The 18,512-nt window shown below is 45.5% G+C and overlaps 1 protein-coding gene across 3 annotated transcripts; it reads right to left on the bottom strand.

Annotated features, from left to right (window-relative positions):
- Positions 1–7,055: 7,055 nt before the first annotated feature.
- LOC127781574 (pentatricopeptide repeat-containing protein At5g65560-like) lies at positions 7,056–12,763 on the bottom strand. Of its 3 annotated transcripts, XM_052308545.1 has the most exons (6): positions 9,397–12,763; positions 9,139–9,292; positions 8,928–9,060; positions 8,465–8,563; positions 8,275–8,365; positions 7,056–7,074 (listed from the first exon to the last, which is right to left on the bottom strand). In XM_052308545.1, exon 1 carries the CDS (start codon positions 12,327–12,329, stop codon positions 9,576–9,578), a length of 2,754 nt encoding a protein of 917 aa, XP_052164505.1. In that variant the 5' UTR covers positions 12,330–12,763; the 3' UTR covers positions 7,056–7,074; positions 8,275–8,365; positions 8,465–8,563; positions 8,928–9,060; positions 9,139–9,292; positions 9,397–9,575. The 3 variants fall into 3 exon arrangements, with proteins under 3 accessions (XP_052164505.1, XP_052164504.1, XP_052164506.1); XM_052308544.1 differs by lacking the exon at positions 7,056–7,074 and having other exon boundaries at positions 8,014–8,365; XM_052308546.1 differs by lacking the exons at positions 7,056–7,074; positions 8,928–9,060 and having other exon boundaries at positions 8,014–8,365.
- Between the last annotated feature and the right edge of the window lie 5,749 nt (positions 12,764–18,512).

Raw genomic sequence — 18,512 nt, 5'->3', positions numbered from 1 at the left:
AAACATTTATAATATTTGGTCAAGACATTTATAATATTTGGTCTGTACATGTCAGTTTTGAAGTTCTTTTCTGTTACGGTGACATCATATTTTCTTCGATAACTACAAGGCTCTTAACTGCATTCTACAACATAATGTGTATTTTATGGTGATGCAACAGATCTTCTGTTATCATCAGTTACAAAGGAAACTGCCATCTCTGGATGCTGGTCTTATTCATATATCTACCAAAAGCACTACACATGTTGCCATGTAGTTGGAAGAGAACTTCAACCCGTGGGATCAATATTTAGGGTATAATGTCACTCATCCGCAATGTTGGATTTGGAGTGCCCTGGAGAACAGAGTAAAAAGAGAAGGATGCTGCTATATGTTCATTAGTAGACGATTCTTATAACTAGCTTCTGATTAGCAGTCAGTTTTGTACAGTACCATCTATACTAGAATGTCTATAGTTATATGAAGTTACTTACTAAACCGATAGCATATTGTCTTGTGTATAACTACTGTCCAAAGGAAAATTTCAAATTTACTTAACTATTGCCTTTTTCTATTCACTCTGCCTATACAATAGTACTGGACACTTTCAACCTAAGGGCGCTTTTACTGTACCTCCCACTGCTAGTGGTAATAGTGTAGTAGAACTATAGAAGTTTCATCTAACCGTTGATTACGATAGGTATTTTAGAATTTAATGTAATGCATTTTTATTATTAGATCTGGTTAATTCGTGCATAACATATCACTCGTCTCTCTAGGCTATGAATCATCGCTCGATACCCATCTCGTTGGCACCGCTGGCCAGCTCGCCGTTGCGTTGATCTCCTCGCCGCCGCTAATTTCCATCCTGACCATGTATGCAAACGTGAGTCCATGGAATAATTGGAACATGGTATTCTCTCCAACTAAGCCACACATAATCCAACGATTAGCCAAGAAATTTGGATCTGTACGTGCGCATGGATTACGGATCAATTAATTAGGACTTGGCCCATCTACAGCCTGAGAAGGCCATGAAACGACAGAAAAAATAGGAGATTATGAATTTTAAAAATACATATTTTCCAAATTTGCCCCTTTACAATTTCTACTGTCAAAATTATTGGGTGTAATAGAAATGAATATGATCCATTGGATCAAACTAGATGAATGGCTCGTATTCATTGGAGGATACTCTAAAAAAATCCGTGATTCGATGGATGCGAGCATATGGTGTGCACTGTGCAGTTGTGCAGGTATTTACTCTTCTCTTCGATTTGGTTTTCACTACTCATATCTCTGTATGTTAATCTCCAAACTTTTCTGATGCAATTTGGAATGGAAAATTTTACCGCTTATCTAAGCCCATTTCACCTTTTTTAGGATAAATTTTCTGAATGAACCTTTCTAGAATAAAATTTCTTGAATTGATTTGAGTAACCTGATAATCCGTTTTAATTTGACCAAAGACTGCACCACGGCTGTGCATAGGTGCACAACTGAATTTAATTTTTGGTTTCTAATAGACAACATTTGAATTTGCAGTATCTGCATTATAAAGCGATCAGCTATGTTTCAGAACTGGTATTAGGACTTCTTCGACCTTACTGGACTGTAAGGTGCTTTGGATTAATCGCCACTTCATTTAGTGGATCATTCCATCCCTGATTTTTAGACACTACTGGACTACTATCTTGCTAAATGTTTTGGAATTATGCTAATCATTTCATCCTGTCTCATGAATAAATGGTTGCATCGATGTACCGGGTCGTGCTTCAAAACCCACCTCAGAATTGGGTGGTCTTTGAGAGTAAGAGGTGACACTGGTTATGGCGTGCTAAGCTCTGCATATGGAAAATTTTACATCTCTGTTTGTGCAGAGAACAGGAGATATTGGATTTTGGGCTGACGATATCACTTCGTTGCCCAGGCAACACTGTTCTCTCCTCAATTATTCTACCATTTATTCCTTCGTATTTTGTTAGGTTATCTAGCAGTGAAAATTTGTGGCCTTTTATAATTTTCTCAAATTGTCGGAAGGTGAACTCCTCATGCGGGGGACAGTGAAGCCCCCCTTTTAGTTCGGCCAGGGGCAGAGGATGAGATTCGTGAGCTTGGTGAGCGAAGCTATGTGACGTAGAGGAGGTCAGGCTCCTCGAGGACGATGAGACAAAAAGGGTTTATACAGGTTCGGGCCGCTGAGAAGCGTAATACCCTACTCCTGTGCTATGCTGATTGAGAGAGAGATTACAAGATCTCCTTGTTGGAGAGTAGAAGGTGTTGATGATGAGGGGCAGGAGACTGCTCTAATGAAAAGGGCTCATCTTCTCCCTAAGTAGGCATGGACCTCCTTTTATATCTCAAGGGGTTACAACATGGGCCCATCGAGCCTATTCAGGGAGGATAATCACATTAAATGCATGTCTCGTTGCTTGCCTTGGAAGTCTCTTGTACGCCCTGCTGCGGCGTGGGGTCCGCCGAATCTATCCGGCTGACACGGGGGACACACCCGTCATTTGACATTTAATGAGTGAGGATTTTTGGGTCCTCACTTGCGCCGGGAAACGGAAACCCCGCCCTGACTGGGTTAGGCAAACCGTCTCTGGCTGTGATGAGAGGCTAAGCAGCCTTTCATCATCACGACGTGACGGGGGCGTTAGGCGGCACGCCGTCTGACATAGAGCCAGTGAGCAGACGCACTAACCCTGCCACATCAGTCATTCGACCGGTCACAGACCGGTCATAGACTAGTCAGACGCGCACCACATTTAATGCAGCGTGGTGCGCTCGCTCAGACCGCCTTAAATGCGGTTAGGTGGCGCTGGGAGTGCCTATCTAATGCGGCACACGCGGCACCGCGCGGAGGGGGACGGGGAAGCCCGACCCCCGGGCATGTAGGGGGTGCCGTCACCCTACCTCAGGCCTGACCCCCCTCGGGGGAAGGCCACGTGGCAACCAAGTGCAGCCTCCTCCCTATGGTGCTGATAGCCCCGGACCCATATCACCGACACAGATGGTAGTATTCTGATTCTCTACTGTTTCAGTCGCAATAATCGATCTAGGTTTGGCAAAGTTCCATTTTCTTCTATTTGCTGGTGAAAAAATGATCTTATTTAGTGAAAAAATGATGTTGCCATGCAGGCATGCACCTCCTGCAAAATAAATCAGGGTAGAAATGCAGTATATATAAATAAGTGTATGTTTCCCATATTCCAATCTTTGTGACCTAGATAACGGTGAAGTGTGCCTATCCAATTGAATCAGCATAAAATGTGTTTATGTTTTATGTGTGATGGTTGAGAGAAACTCAGTCTTTAATTTCTCCATCCGACTTATTGATATGAAGTACATGTCTAACAAGCATGTCTACAAGAACCTTTACAGGCCATGAATTGAAACACCAAAACAGTTGACATAGCGAGGTGTTTATGTGCTAATAGAATTTCTTCTTACCGATTTATGTGTTGTTATTGCAGATTGTCCCTCTACTCAAGCACATGCTGAAAAATCTAATTCAAAGTAAGAATTCGTTTAATCTCCATGGACTCATTTCCGTGGAATTAGTTATTGGCTAGGAGGAATTGGATAGTAGTTTGAGATGTTTATGAAAAATGAATCGATTTATCATCTTTTCCTGGATTGCCATTTCGCTAGATTTCTTTGGAGATCTATATAGTTCTCGTTTATATTATACCCTCCACATAGTATATCTCATATGTTTGGGAATTGGTTTGTGGGCGTTAATAAAAAAAATCAAGGAACTTATACTTGATGAAGCTTCCGTTATTTATTGGGCTCTCTAGCTTAGTAAAACGAAATGGTTTTTTTTGATAGATCACCTTCAAAATCTTATTTGCAGGATTTTTTCAGGGTAATATATTGGCCCAACTACAAAGGCATGATGATCTTATCAAGCTAATAAAAGATGTGTGTCGTAAACTTAAGTCGACGATCGTACAGCTCTTTGCCAGCTTCGCGTGAAGATTCACCAATAGAATTAAGTAGTTGTGGAGTCTTTACCTTGTTTGGTTTTTATTAGTTTGTTTCTACTTTTGGTTTCGTTACTTTTGCTACATACTCACTCTGTGAGTTTGCTTTTGTGTGAACTTTGTAATAATTGGCTATAACTTTTTAGCAAAAGCAGGAATGTTTCATTACATTATCTGAAACAAAAGCTATTGTTAGTGCTAACTTCCATAGAGACCAGCAACTATTTTAGCTAAATGTTTTGTAATTTATGTAAATTCTTACTTTTAAACGGACTCTGTTGATTGATGATAATCAAAGGGGTGTTGACTATGAAGATTGATCCTAGGAGAAATGGAAAGGAATATTTTTGCCTTATGTGTGCTCTTAGAGTATAGTCCCTCCGTTTTTTAACAGATAACGCCGTTGACTTTTTCTCACATGTTTGACCATTCGTCTTATTCATCAAAAATTTTATGCAAATGTATAAGATATAAATCACACTTAAAAAGTACTAAGAGTGATAAAACAACTCATAACAAAATAAATTATAATTACGTAAATTTTTTAAATAAAACGAATGGTCAAACATGTGAGAAAAAGTCAATAGCGTCATCTATTAAAAAAAAGAGAGAAAAAGTCAATAGTTCATCTATTAAAAAAAAGAGGTAGTATATGTCAATGCGTGATTTTTTATGTGGGTACTTTTGTTGGTTTAGCTACATTGACTATGTGCTTGGATCCCTTCAATTATGCACATAGTGCTCACTGATGTGCTAGTTCGGATGCCATGATATTGTTGCATATGTTCTTCCTATCTACTTATATTACAGTGCCAAGAAAGTTGGTCATCAAAAAATTTCAAGTGGATGGAAGAAACCAATGTTTCTCTCCGTGGTTGAAAGGAGGATCAAGATCGATTGCAACGCGGCGCCTTCCAGCTGAGCTCAGAAAACACAATAGATTCCCATTGCCTCCATGATTATTTTGTATGTGTTAGTCCACATGGAGGTAATGAGAATTGTAGAGAATTTCTTGCACTTCTCATAAAACACAACCATATTGCCCATAACAGATATCTCCTGGGAACCACAGCATGGAACATGTGACTTACAGAAGCTGATAATCTGGCAATGAGAGTGACCTTTGTCCAGCAGCATAACCGGACGTATTCGATTGCAGCTAAAACGTCTGAGTCACAAGACATTCCATGCAGCTTTGGATGGTATGAGCCTTGTCCATCCATCAGCCTGAAACATCAATTCTTACATGGTGAGCTTGCAAAGAACATATACCATTTCGGAGGTCGAAAAGCCGACTCTACACAGCAAAGCCAGAAAGCGGTGCTCGAAGAACTCAAGGACTTCTTCATCCATCAGGATAGTCTGGGTCAATGACGAGGGTTTATACTACAATGGGTTTAGTTTGGATGATCTTTGTTGGGAGGAATAGGCAAAAAAAAAAAAAGCACGGAAGAAGAGCTACACTACTACTCGCTTGAATGGGCAGATGCGGGATAAGCCATTGAAGCATCTGTTGAGCCAGAATCGATTCGGGGTGCACGGAGAACTCAAGTTCCAGCACCGTAACAGGAGGCCTGACTGTTACTCTCAGTCACCATATCTTGTTCTTGACCCAAAAGAGCATCAGTACTATCCCAATCACAATGGCAACAGGGGCATACTTGCAAATAAGGGCCTGAAAACCATGAAGGAAAGCCTTGTCACAGACATGAAAACAGGTGAAGTGGGTAAACTGGTAATGCATATCAGGTGTTTGTTATGCTTAACAGTCCACCAGTGATATGACGAGATAGGACATAGTAGCGCATGAGAGATTCCCATATCCCATGTGCATTGGTGAACATAATTTGGGTGTATGGCAGGAATTCATATGGTCAAAAAATAAAGGATGTAGACATGTTCTAAGCATTATTGTGTTAAATTGATCGCAGCAAGACCAACTTAGTTGTCGACTCCTTGAGCACAAATTCCCCTTTTTTCTCCTCGAAGAGCAATGCAGGTAAGGAAATTTGAAGTGGAGTTGCTGGAACTAAGCAAATACAATTTTATGGATTTTGAAAATAAATTGCAATTGCCCATCGATCATTCTACGAATAAGCCATTAACTAGTAGAATTAAGAGAATGAGTATAAAGAAAGATATCATGAATGTAAGAACCATACCGAACTTAATAAAAGCATATGGTCTTGCAGCAGTTTCAATTTGGTTGCCATTGACCCTCTCAAATTCATTTTTGAGATCTTCTAAGTACTGGAAAGCAAGTTTCTTCGGATAAGAGTGGTCACACATTGTCAAATAGCACACATGGCCCTCGATGATGTAACTGTTTGATCAAGGTGCAACAAGTGTACCACAAATGATTTTCACAAGGCAAACAGGATGAAAATTCAAGAAAGGATTAGTTTCTTAACATACGGCATTAGTAACACAACTTTCCTGGCATCTTGGTGCCATTAACATCCAAGTATATGGCGAAAGGCAGATGATGCATATAGGGCATAGAATATACAAGTTCCTGCTGATGCAAAAATTGGGAGAGTGGTAGACCAAGTAAAATGTCTAATACAATACTTATTACTCACCAATTCACTCCCCCATAAGCAGCAAGAATATGTTGTCAATGGAATGAGCAGTTAAATTTAAAATGAAGAGGAAAACTAAACAGAGTGTGTATGCATCAACCAACATATCTAGTTGGAATCATTGTCTTTGCTGCTGCAATTAAAATTTGAGCCTAAAACCACAAAAAGGGTAACCATGAGTTAATCTTTTAAGAATTGGCGTGAAACCCCTATAAAAAATCATGAGGGAATAATCTTTTTCAACAGGAACTCTAAATCTGCAGATAGCATAAGAATTAAGGATACTGGAAAAGGTACGGCCCAGTCTCAATTGACATCCTTGATGCTTCATGTTGCCCTTTCGATAAGTTCTTGAACAACAGTTTAGCTTGCTGCTTGTAGAAGTCAGCATCCTTCAGATCCCGACCATCATCTAATCCCTCCACTAACGGAAGGCCATCAGTAACACGTGCTATCATTGTCAGCTTCACCATTTTGGATATGCAGCGTGAAATGAATTAGCATAGGCAATCTGAAAGTGCCACCTGCATGGTAAAGCAGATAAAGGGTAGGAGATACATTAGGCATGTCCCACAGTCAAACTTAGCTGCAAAGTTTTAATGTTCAGTGTGAATTCTACTTATTGCAATGGGCCAGATCTAGTTTTGGAGAAATTCCATTTTAATCACTATATCTAAACCGGAGTGCAAATAGTACTATCATGGGATTCATTATCCAACTTCTCAAATAGTACATTAAGCTTCCTAGTTTCAGAGGGCAGACACAAATACGCAATCCATACGAGAGCCAACAGGAATGCATGATGGTGATCAAACAAACTGCAGCAGAACAGGTGGAAGTCGTCTGAACTTTTGCATTCTTCAATCAATCATTATCTACACATGTTAAAAGCCTACCACAACCAATACCAGTGAAACTTTAGATTATAAAATATAAGTGCATATTCGGACTTTGGTATTCTTAAGCTTGACAGGAACACCAAGAAATTATAAACTAATCATACGCTCTGCACAACACTAGTGAGACTAGTAACAACAATGTTACGACCAACCTAGAAAGTGCAGAAACCTGACCAAATTCAGCCAAAGTAGATAGCAAACAGTCTGTACCTATAGCCCTACAGACCAATTTCCCTGTAACACTACAACACAGCAGCCCACTGATTTCTGTAATAATAAATTGTCTCTGTTGTATTTCATCAAGAAAGTATCCAATAGAAATCCAATCCATGCGTTATTCTGTATCAATACACAGACTATGTACGATACGACATGAGAAATCACCACTTTGCTATATAGCCATATTACCATGTTTTTTTTAAAAAAAAAAATGATTCAGCGTGTCATCTTTCTCTAACTATAACAGAACACGGTATAAACCTTAAATAAGAATGCCCTAGATTTTGAGTGTGAGAACTTCCTAGTCTGTGCTTGCAAATAGAAAGGAAGATCATGATTGCTTACTTCCTGTGTGATTGATCATGATTGCTTACTTCCTGTGTGATTGATTATGAATTTATTCAAAGCATTATAACTCTAGAGATGATGAAACCTCTCTCGAAGCATTATCACTAGAGATGATGAAAACTCTACTTCAAAACTCTCCATCAAAGCATTATTACTGGAGATGATGAAAACTCTACTTCAAAACTCTCTCCATCATGTGCGATGGTGTGTTTTTCACGTCATCCTTCTCTCCCGCTTCAACCATGAGGACATGGGTACCTTAGTACTTTCCATGCCATTCATGCATCCGGGGTGCAATTCCTCTTAACAGCTTTCTTCCCTTCTAAATGATGTCCTTCACAACAGAACGCTACAAGGTGAAAAGTGGTTTGTGTACTTAGATAAGCTGCTTTTCATAGCTGTATGGAGATAGGCAATATGAAAGAGAACTAGAGAAGAACACAATTACCGGGAACATCGAAACTGCGTTAGTGAAATCTTCTTGCTGAGATGCTTATTCAAGAACAAGCGAGCCTTCGCAGAGTTCCCTTCCATTGGTTGTTATTATCTACAAAAGTACAAAAAGGGAGAGCTTGATGTCATCATCTGTTGTTAGACTTTGTCCCACAAAAACTGTATTTCTAATCACGTGGGACCCAGCAAGTAATTTAAGAATGGTAATTATGTGAGTTAATTGTCTCAAAATTCCTTTTAATCAATTTTATATATGGAATGTATGCATGTATGGGGTTCATTAAATAAGGTTATTGTGGTCAATTGTCTATCCTCCTAACCTGTCCTAAATTAGCTAGAATTTCAATTTTTATGGGATAAAGGTAGTACAATCTGAATCAAAGTAGCACAGACAAGCTGACAGATGTGTGGACTCAGAAATCCAAATGCTAACTAATCCTTGCTATAGAAGGCCTGACCTCATCAAATGAGCTCTGGTAGCAGGTAAATAGCACCTGGCATCACAACATGATTACTGCTCCCACTCTCAGACCGCAAATGCCAGCCACTCACAAATGAAGGTCAAGAATCTGCCACTTACTCCATGCAGTTCTGTTACGTCTATTAAATTACTACCAATCTAACCAAAAGCGTTATAGAACGGAAGTAAGAAAGGGCTCATCATCTTACGGCATGGCACCCAATGTGGCGTTGTGCGTCCTACAATCCCACCGTGGCTCCAGGTGACCTGGAAAGACTTGAACAGAAGCACTGTCCTGTACACGATGTAGAGCATGTAGCCCTCTTCACCTTTGTGATACATCCTGCTACATGTTTCCATGACCTGCACATAGCAGCGGAATCAGGCGGACACATGGTGCATGACCCAACCAAACCAGTTAGAAGAAAAAGTAATGCATGTTGTAGGTTACATGACATCCAGTTTACCGTGTGTAGATATATGGATTTGATGTGGATAAACTGGATATCAGATAGTCCTTCAGTAAAAGGAACAAAAACTCAAGATTGATGAGCCCACTTAAGTCTTCCAGCCAGTATAGGTCGGCAGCTTGCTTATCACAACATCCACCATGCAGTGCCTAAAGTTCAGCATAATCCAACAGGTGCTACCTCTTTTTTGATGCCTCCCTAGCCAAAATGGTGTATATATGGAAGCTAGGCATGTAACGTCTGGTTTCCATTATGTGCAGAAATTCCATGCACAAGTCTTTGTATCCATCCCTGAGCAATCCATCGATGAGCACTGCCTGTACAACGTCATCAGGATTCCAGGTCCTCATGAGCATGTTTTCAAAAGTAATCCGGGCTTCCTTTCTTCTGTGTAATTGGCATAAAGCACATATTAATTCTTTATAACCATTAAGGTGGACCTCACAACCTTGAGTAGACATATGCTTAAATACGCCCATAGCAAGGTCAACGTTCCGGACTCTCAAGAGTGAGCATAATAAGGAATTATATGCCTCCTGATCTGGGCATAAACCCTGACTAATCATGCTTCCTAACAACTCATTTGCCTCAAACCATCTCCCAGCTGTACTTAAGCTTGAAACTAGTGCATTCTGCACCTGAACAGATAGGCCAGGATCCAGTTCTGCTAACTTAGCAGACATAACTGACACAGCATCTTGATCAGTGGTTTGATAACCAAAACTGCAGTTTGGAACTACATCTGGCAAGGCAGCAAGTCTCTGGTCAGCTAATAGGTACTCATTTTTCAAGCCTTTAATCAAAACACCATATGTCCACAATGTTGGTTGGCACCCAGCCTTTATCATTCTTCCAAGAAAATCAAACGCATGCTCAACTTTCCCTGACATGATATATGCTTCAATCATCTTAACATAGGTAATTTCATCTGGAATGAGCCCGTGCCGCTCCAATTCTGCAAACAAATTCTCAGCTTCCTCTACCTTGCCTTCTTGACCTAGAGCGCGGATAAGAGAACTGTAGGTAAGAAGATTAGGCAAACAACCCTGCTCAATCATCTTGTTGAACATTTCAAGAGCCAAAGATGTGGAACCATTTTTGCACAGCCCATCAATCATTGCAGTGTAAGTGACTACATTTGGAAATATCCCTTCTTCAATCATCACTTTACATAGTTCCTCTGCACCAGAAAAATTATTCTGCTTAGTCAGACCATGAATAAGAACGTTGTATGTCTGAACATTTGGTCTGCAACCACTTCTCTTCATATGTTCCAACAATGTTGCAGTGTCCAGTTTCTCATCCTTGCAGTACCCATCTATCAGTGCAGTATAGGTAACTTCATTGGGGCATAAGCCATCATCCACCATTTCATTGAACAATCCAAAAGCCGACTCCATTTTGCTTATCTTGCAAAAACCACATATCAGTTCGGTGTAAGACCACTCGTCAGGTTTACATCCACCATCCCTCATAAGGTCTAGAATCCTAAGAGCACTTGTAGTATTTCCTGAGTCACAATATCCTTTGATAATGGTGTTGTATGTTACAAGATTAGCTGAATGTCCTCTCTGCAACATATTGTTCATCACTAACATTGCCTTCTTAGGATCACCAAGAATGCAATAGCCCTTAATCATTTCATTGTATGTCACGATGTTTGGTGAACAACCATTTCTGCCCATCAAATTTAAAACAACAAACGCATATTTGATTCTCCTGTTCTCAACCAGAATATTAATCAAAGCATTATATGTCACTGTATTAGGGAACACACCATCTCTAGACATTCTATGAAACAGTCCAATGGCCACTTTCAATATCCCTGACACACAAAGACCACTGATAAGTGCTGTGTATGTATACACATTTGGTTCACACCCCTTATTTTTCATATCAACGAACAACCTCCAGGCATCTTCATAGCACCCCATGTCACATAATGCAATAATAGGGCCAGTACAAGTGTGCGCTGTCGGCAGAATACCATGCAATATCATCTCCCTAATCAAATCAAATGCCTCGTTAACCCTCCCACTATCACATAACCCATTGATTAATGTCGAGTATGTTACCGTGTTTGGCTCACAGCCCTCCTTAGCCATCTGGTTGAAAACCTGCAATGCTGAATCCAAGTCATGTTTCCTACAGTGACCAAGAATCATGGACGTGTAGGTGAACGTGTCAGGGCTCATCTCGGATTCGAACACCTTCTTCATGATTGTCTCTGCATCCGCTACATTGCCATCCTTGCACAATGCATTGATTACAGCATTGTAGATAAGTAAATTTGGCTGTACACCCTCGCTCAGCATGCGGTGGTACCTGTCCATGACGGCAGCAGTCATTCCAAGCCTGCTCAGATGGATCAACAGGGCGCTATATGCGAAGAGACCCATCCTGAGGCCGCTTTGGCTGAGCATATCCAGGAAACTCATCGTCCTCGCCATCGCCTCCTTGCTGTGGCAGGACTTGATCAGGTGGATGCGCGCGCGCCCCGCGGCAGCATACCGGCGCGCGTCCACAAGGCGCCTGGCGAGCGCGGCGAACGTGCCCGGCCGGTACGAGTGCGAGCGCTCCCGCGACAAGAAAAGCAGGAGGTCGAGGCCTCGCGCGGCGATCGGGTGCGACTCCGCCACGGAAGCGGCCTGCGCGGGCGTGAGGGAGGCGAGCGCGGCGCTCCGGTGCCAGTCCGGCCGCGCCAGCGCCCGATGGGCCCTCCAGATCAGGGCGTCGTCGCCCGGATCCTGATTCCTCCGCCCGCTAACGCCCCCCGGGTCCACGGGAAGTGGCCGCTCAGATCCTAGGCCCCGAGACGAGGAGGAGAAGGCGGAGACGAGGAGGACGAGCGACCTCAGGCGGGCGGCGCGCGGGGGAGGCCAGAGGGGGCGGAGACGAGAGGGAGGCAGCGACTGGAGGGGCGCTGCCATGGGGAGGATGAGGAGGTGGCAGGTGGCGGCGACGAATGGCGGAGGTAGAGGCCGCGCGGCGCCGTTTCGCCGCCGCTCCGCTCGGCGCCCCGCCGCCGCCGCTCCACTCCGCCGCGCCGCCGTCGTCCACGGCTTCCGCCCCGACGAGGAGAGGTGGAAGCTGGGGCGGCGTCGACTGAAGACCTCGCCGGCCTCGCCCGTTCCCCGCTCCCGCTCCGCTGAGAGCCCTGCCGCCGTCGCCGCCCCGTCGCCGTCCTCGATCCGCCGCCGCCGCCCTCAATCCGCCCTCGATCCGCCGCCGCCGCCGTCGCCGCTCGGGCCGTCCCGGCGCTCGCGCCTCGCGCCGCCCGACCGCTCCGTCGCCGCTCGGACCGCCGGCCGCCGCCCCTCACCCCTGGCCCGAGTGGGGAAAGAGAGAGAGAGCGGAGAGGAAGATGAGAAAGGAAAGAAAGAGAGAGAGGAGAGAGGGGAGGATGAAAAGGTAAAAGGGTTAATTTGATGAGTAAAATTGATTGGTGGCACAGAAATTGTTCTAGTACCGAAAAATAGCACAGAAAATTTATGCTTTCATTTGAAAGCACAGCTCTGTTAAAATCTTCTGGTTTATAGCACTCCCGTCTCCTTTAGATATAATGGTGGAACTAGGGATGAAATTGCCCTCACTGTCCCACACCAGAATACACCGATTTCCTTTCCCTCGTTCCCTTCTCTCTGTGTGCTCTCTACGGCAGCGGTGGCGCCTGCTCGTGCCGCATGACCACTTTGTCGGCTACCCGAATATCGGCCATCCACGAATAACTGCGGCGGCACGAGTGCAGTGTCCAGGCCCAGCAGCGCGGAGCTCGTCCCAGCGGGCACTGTCTCCCATGGAGTCCTCGCTGACGCCGATGTCGCTATGACGCCCAAAATAGCAAGAACAAAAGAAATGCGAAAACAACAGTATCGTTGGTTGGCTTTGAGCAAGCAACAGCAGTAGCAGCCAGCCAAGCCGCGCAGTCCCCATCCAACAACAAAGTCGTCATCGTCGTGGTGCTTGGCCTCCTCGAGCACCCAGGAGTAGGTGTCAACAGCTAGTACTACAGAAGGCAGTGAGGAGGTCCGGATCCAAAAGCATGGCGAACGGGCTCCGACGATAGCGGCGCGGTCGAACGAGCTCGCGGCCGTGGAGACATGGTTGCGCGGGCTAGATGGTGTCCATGGCAACGTGGCCGCACGGGATAGACGGTGCCGTGGCGTACGGGCTCGCCGCCATGCCGTCGCGCTTGGAGAGAAGCGAACAAGGCAGCAAAAGGAAGATGGTGAAACAAAGGTCCTTTTAGTCTTTCTGCATGCCGATTCCTTTGACTAATGGCTAAACTGACAGAAGTGCTGTAAAATCAAAAAAAATTGACGGAGCTGTGCTTTCAAACGGAGGCATAAATTTTTTGTGCTATTTTCTGGCACTGGGTGAATAGTTGGGCTATCAATCGAATTTCCTCTAATTTGATTCATGCCATTGCAAATGTGGCTATTCAGAAAAATGTCATTATAATTCGACTATTCGTAACCGTGCCACTTCAATTTTACGAAATTAAAGCCATGCCACTGTCATCACCTTTTCCATCCATCCTCTTCCTTTCCGTCTTGTTCCTCACGCCGCTCGGGCTTGCTGGCACTAGTGCTAGCCATTACTACAGATGGGCACGGAGCTGATCCACGCGCGCGACGCCGGCAGTGCGGTTACCATTGCGCACGACGTCGATGGATGGGTTCACGCCGCCGCCGCAGCTACCTCCCTATCCTCGTCATCTGCGCTCACCTTCAACGGCCACGGCGAGGAGCACAACGCAATTCGTGGATGGACATGGACATGGACGCCCACGCCACCGAGCTGCAACTAATCGGCCATGGCCTGACGGCGACGACCTCCTCCTCCTCCTGCTTCAGCTCCGGCAGTTCCGGCGACAACGGCATGGTGATTGTGACAACCACCCCGAAGAGCGCTACCGCCTCTGGTTCGCAGAAGCGGGCACGCACGCCGTCGTCGCCGTCGCAGGGAGCAGAGCTGCTCGAGTACTCCAAGAAGCAGCGCGCCAACAACATGGAGACACAGAGCTCAACTGCCAAGGTACTACATTACATTGCATCCATGTCGACGATCTATGAACAAAATGTTGCAGTGTTCATCAGTTGGAGATGCAAGTTCTCCGACGAATTGAATTGAACTGAACGCATAATTGTGTTTGTTTTGGCATATGCAGAGCCAGCACGAGAGGAAGGAGATGCGCGAGAGGATTAGCGAGAGGAAGGAGACGCGTGTGCCCATGCTACTTGACCTCCAGCTCTGCGCCGCCTCCGCCGCCGACCGCGCCGACTCCGACGAGGCCTACGTGTTTGAGGCCAAGACGGTGCGCCACATGGAGCTGCTCGTGTAGATTGGAGGTGGCCTCGCCACCGGCCTTCGGCGTGGGCCGCCGCGGCGTTGCTCGTGACGGCCAGATGGTGCAGCGGCGGCGACGACGACCACGAGCTCCTAGCCCTCATCGATGCCTCCAAGGTCAGTAGTAATGGCTAGCACTAGCGCCGGCGAGCCCGAGCGACGTGAGGAAGAAGACGGAAAGGAAGAGGATGGATGGAAAAAGGGGACGGCAGTGGCATAGTTATAATTTCGTAAAATTGGAGTGACACGGTTACGAATAGACGAATTGTAATGGCATTTTTCTGAATAGTCACATTTGCAATGGCATAGATCAAAATAGCACGGAGCCAGTCGTTGGCCTCCATTGGGTTGGTGGTGCTTGAGAAAGTGGGTGGCTTGATGCGGAGAAAGTCTAACAGTTTGGACAAGTGGGATGGTGGGGGACCAAACTGTTGGTTCTGTTGCGCCTGCTGCAACATCTGATGGTAATGTTGTTGCATCTGTTGCATCATCATTGTCATCATCTGAGTGACCATTGGGTTCTCGGGCGGTGGAGATGGACTGCTGCTAGATGCACCACTAGTATGAGCTCCATCGGTCTGCTCTTCGCTGCCACTGGCATCGTTGGAGTCACGGGGATCGTTCCTTGTCTTCACCATCTGGACGAGGATAGGTAGAAATAAGAGAAAGGAAGAAAACAGATGGCTCGGCAACTAATCTTTCTTGTAAATTTAAGTGCAATTATCTTAATCTTGATTAAAACACTGAAAAGGAAGCAAACAATTCCTAATTAAGGTAGCCATACCACTGGCACTTGATATCGACCGCCGACTAACACACAAGCAACAAACCTAAACACAGAAACTAGCAAGCAATCAAAACTAAGAAGATGATAAGGCTAAAGGCGACGACTCTGAAGCTTCGAGCGTCGCTTGCGAATGAGGAACAGGTCTGACATCTAAAGAGGACAGAAGGATAGGAACCAACACATGCTCAAAACCAAATTAAATAAAGCAACAAATGACTCAAGTAACTCGCCGAGCATGATGATTTTTATGCGTGGAACATTTTTCATGAACCCAAACAAAGATACTAATGCAACTGACTAAACGATAAATTAATGCACAAAATAGATGCATAGCTATAATACACACATAAAATTGCCCATCGAACCTAGACACGACTTAGTGCATATCACCTAACAAATTCCCGACTGACTGCCAAATAAATTCCAAATAAAGTTTTTCTAAAACACCATACTATTCCTAGTCGATAAATCCAATTGAAATAGCGATCAAGATTTTTCCCACGAATCAAAAGAGCAAACCCAAAATTTTCCCGAAACAAATCCAAGTGCAAAAGGCATGTGCAGATGAAAAGGTTTCAGAGGGCTCTTAGGGTTTCCAGTTAGCTTGTCCTACGGTCAAGGTCGGCTCTGATAACAACTTGTCACGCCCAGAAATTCACGAACCAGAATTTCTAAGATGAATGTGCATTAAACCCCTGTCCAGGACCAGCCAGGGTACACAAACGACAATTGTTGACATACAGATCCACGTCTTACAAAAATATAAAAGATTACAAATGCAGTGGAAAAGAAAAAAACGAGATAAGCCTGAAGACTTGACTCCTGCAGCGGGCGACTCCATTCCACAGGCAATCCTTGACGGCAGCGACGAAACCAACCTCTTCGAGACATCACCAACTGAGAAGAACTTCAACTCTGGTGTGGGGGAAAAAGAGAGCAAGACTGAGTACTACCCACTGTACTCAGCAAGTCATACAAGAAGAGGAGGTATGATGCAGGATATATCCAAGGGAGGCTAAAGGTTCTTTTGCATAAAGCTAGCATTTAAAAGCAGTAGTTGAAAGCAGTAAAACAGTTGCAGTAATTAATCAATATTAACCAATCACTGCTCAACGCTACACCACGTTAAGACAGGCCCAAACCACCTCCTGAACTAACCAGTTCCATTAGCTAACTAGGGGTGAGACTAATTACGGTGAATCTGGTCGACCGCCCATAACCGCGGGCACGACTATTCGAATAGTTTTACTCTGATCAGAGGTGTACAACTGTACCCACAAGACACAGCCCCACGACACGTTTCCGTGTGCCGACATGCCACCACGACATACCGAAAAGAGGCCGTGACAGGACCCTTCGCATAACCCCCTCTAACCGATCGCACCACACCTTAGGGTTCGCCCCCGTCCCCAGCGGGCAACGGGCAGCCCCCCTTTCGTGCCGCGGTGAATCCGGAAGCCGATCAACCGGACACCCCGGCCGACCCAACTCCATCACGCCCACCCTCGCCTGGGTACGTCGGCTAGAGGGAAGCTACACTACAAGCCCAGTCGTTGCCCACGCTGACTTGTGGTAAGCACGATAAATTCTTCTAGGGTTTCCCGCGAACCGGTCCTTAATCGCCATGGGCACAACTCGCAAAACCATGCACCCACAGCCCACCATGTAGTGTATTTTAATTAACTAACACCATTACGGTGGCACTAATCCAAAGCTATGCCAATAATCAAAGTCTATGCATTAATGTGATTCCCCTTTGTGTACTAGTTGAACTAAGCATGGCTAAGCGTTCCCTAAACCAACATCTAATCATTTTGATACCCAAGTTATCGATGGCATAAGGTAAACAATATATGGCTGAGTAGTAGGACCCATCCCACATGATATTGTAAAACAATGCAACATTTAATAGAAATGCGGGACATTTGTAAATTGGGTACAATATGATCAATTGTAATGCATGACTTGCCTTGCTCTTGCACTGATGAGACCATAGCAACGTCTTCGAGGAGCCACGGATCGACGAAACGACCGAAATCTACGCGAAAAACAAAGCACACAAGCAAAACATGCTATAAGTCTACTGAAACAGGAAACAAAACCATTTTTAATGGATTCTATACATTTTTACGAATTTACTGAGACTTGAATGGACTAAAACGGAGCTCGAATGAATTAGATATGAATTTTAGAAGATTATCTGTATTTTTACTAATAAAGAAAAGCCTTAATTTATTGCGCAATATGTCCCAGGGCTGACGTCATCCAAGGGGTGGGGCGGCGCCGACAGGCGGGGCCCACGGGTCAGCAGCACAAGAGAGAGGGTGGTGACCTGGCGGGTGGGCCCCACCTGGCGGTGGCTTAAAGGGGAGGAGGAAGACGGCCTTGGTCGGCTCAGCTTCTAGCCAGCTAGCCGGTTATGGCGAGGGCGGCGGCGGCAAGCGACCACCGACGGCGGCGGCCGGCGAGAAGACGGCGGCGGCCGGCGACGCGGGCGACGGCGCATCGCGGCGACGCGCATATGGGAACGGCGGCGCGCACGAAAGGAAGAGAAGAGGAGGGAGTTCTCACCGGGGTTCAGCCGGCGCGGGAGGAGACGACGACGAACGGCGACGGTGAGCGACCGGAGGGCGACGGCGAACGGTGGCCGAGCTCCAGGACACCCTAAGAGAGGAAATGGGAGAGCTTAGAGGGAGAGAGGGAGTCCACGGCGAGCGAGAGCCATGGCCGACGGTGGCGGCTATGGAAGGGCTCACCGGCGCGCGGCGAACGGCGGCCTCCGATGGCGGAATTTGACGGAGGAGAGGTGGACGAGGTAGCCCTCGGCCATGTGAACCTGAAGACGATGACGGCGCAGCTCGGCGGCGGCGCTAGCGGCGGCGAGCGGCGGCCGGAGGAGTGGAAAAGGCGGCGGCGGCGGGTGTAGCGGCGCGGGAGCGATAGAGGGCACGGGAGGGAGCAGTGGAAAGAGGAAAAA

The sequence above is a fragment of the Oryza glaberrima genome, chromosome 8 (assembly GCF_000147395.1).
Source record: "Oryza glaberrima chromosome 8, OglaRS2, whole genome shotgun sequence".
Lineage (NCBI taxonomy): Eukaryota > Viridiplantae > Streptophyta > Magnoliopsida > Poales > Poaceae > Oryza > Oryza glaberrima.
Note: the sequence above shows the minus strand (reverse complement) of the source record. Positions and strands in the feature narration are given on the sequence as shown.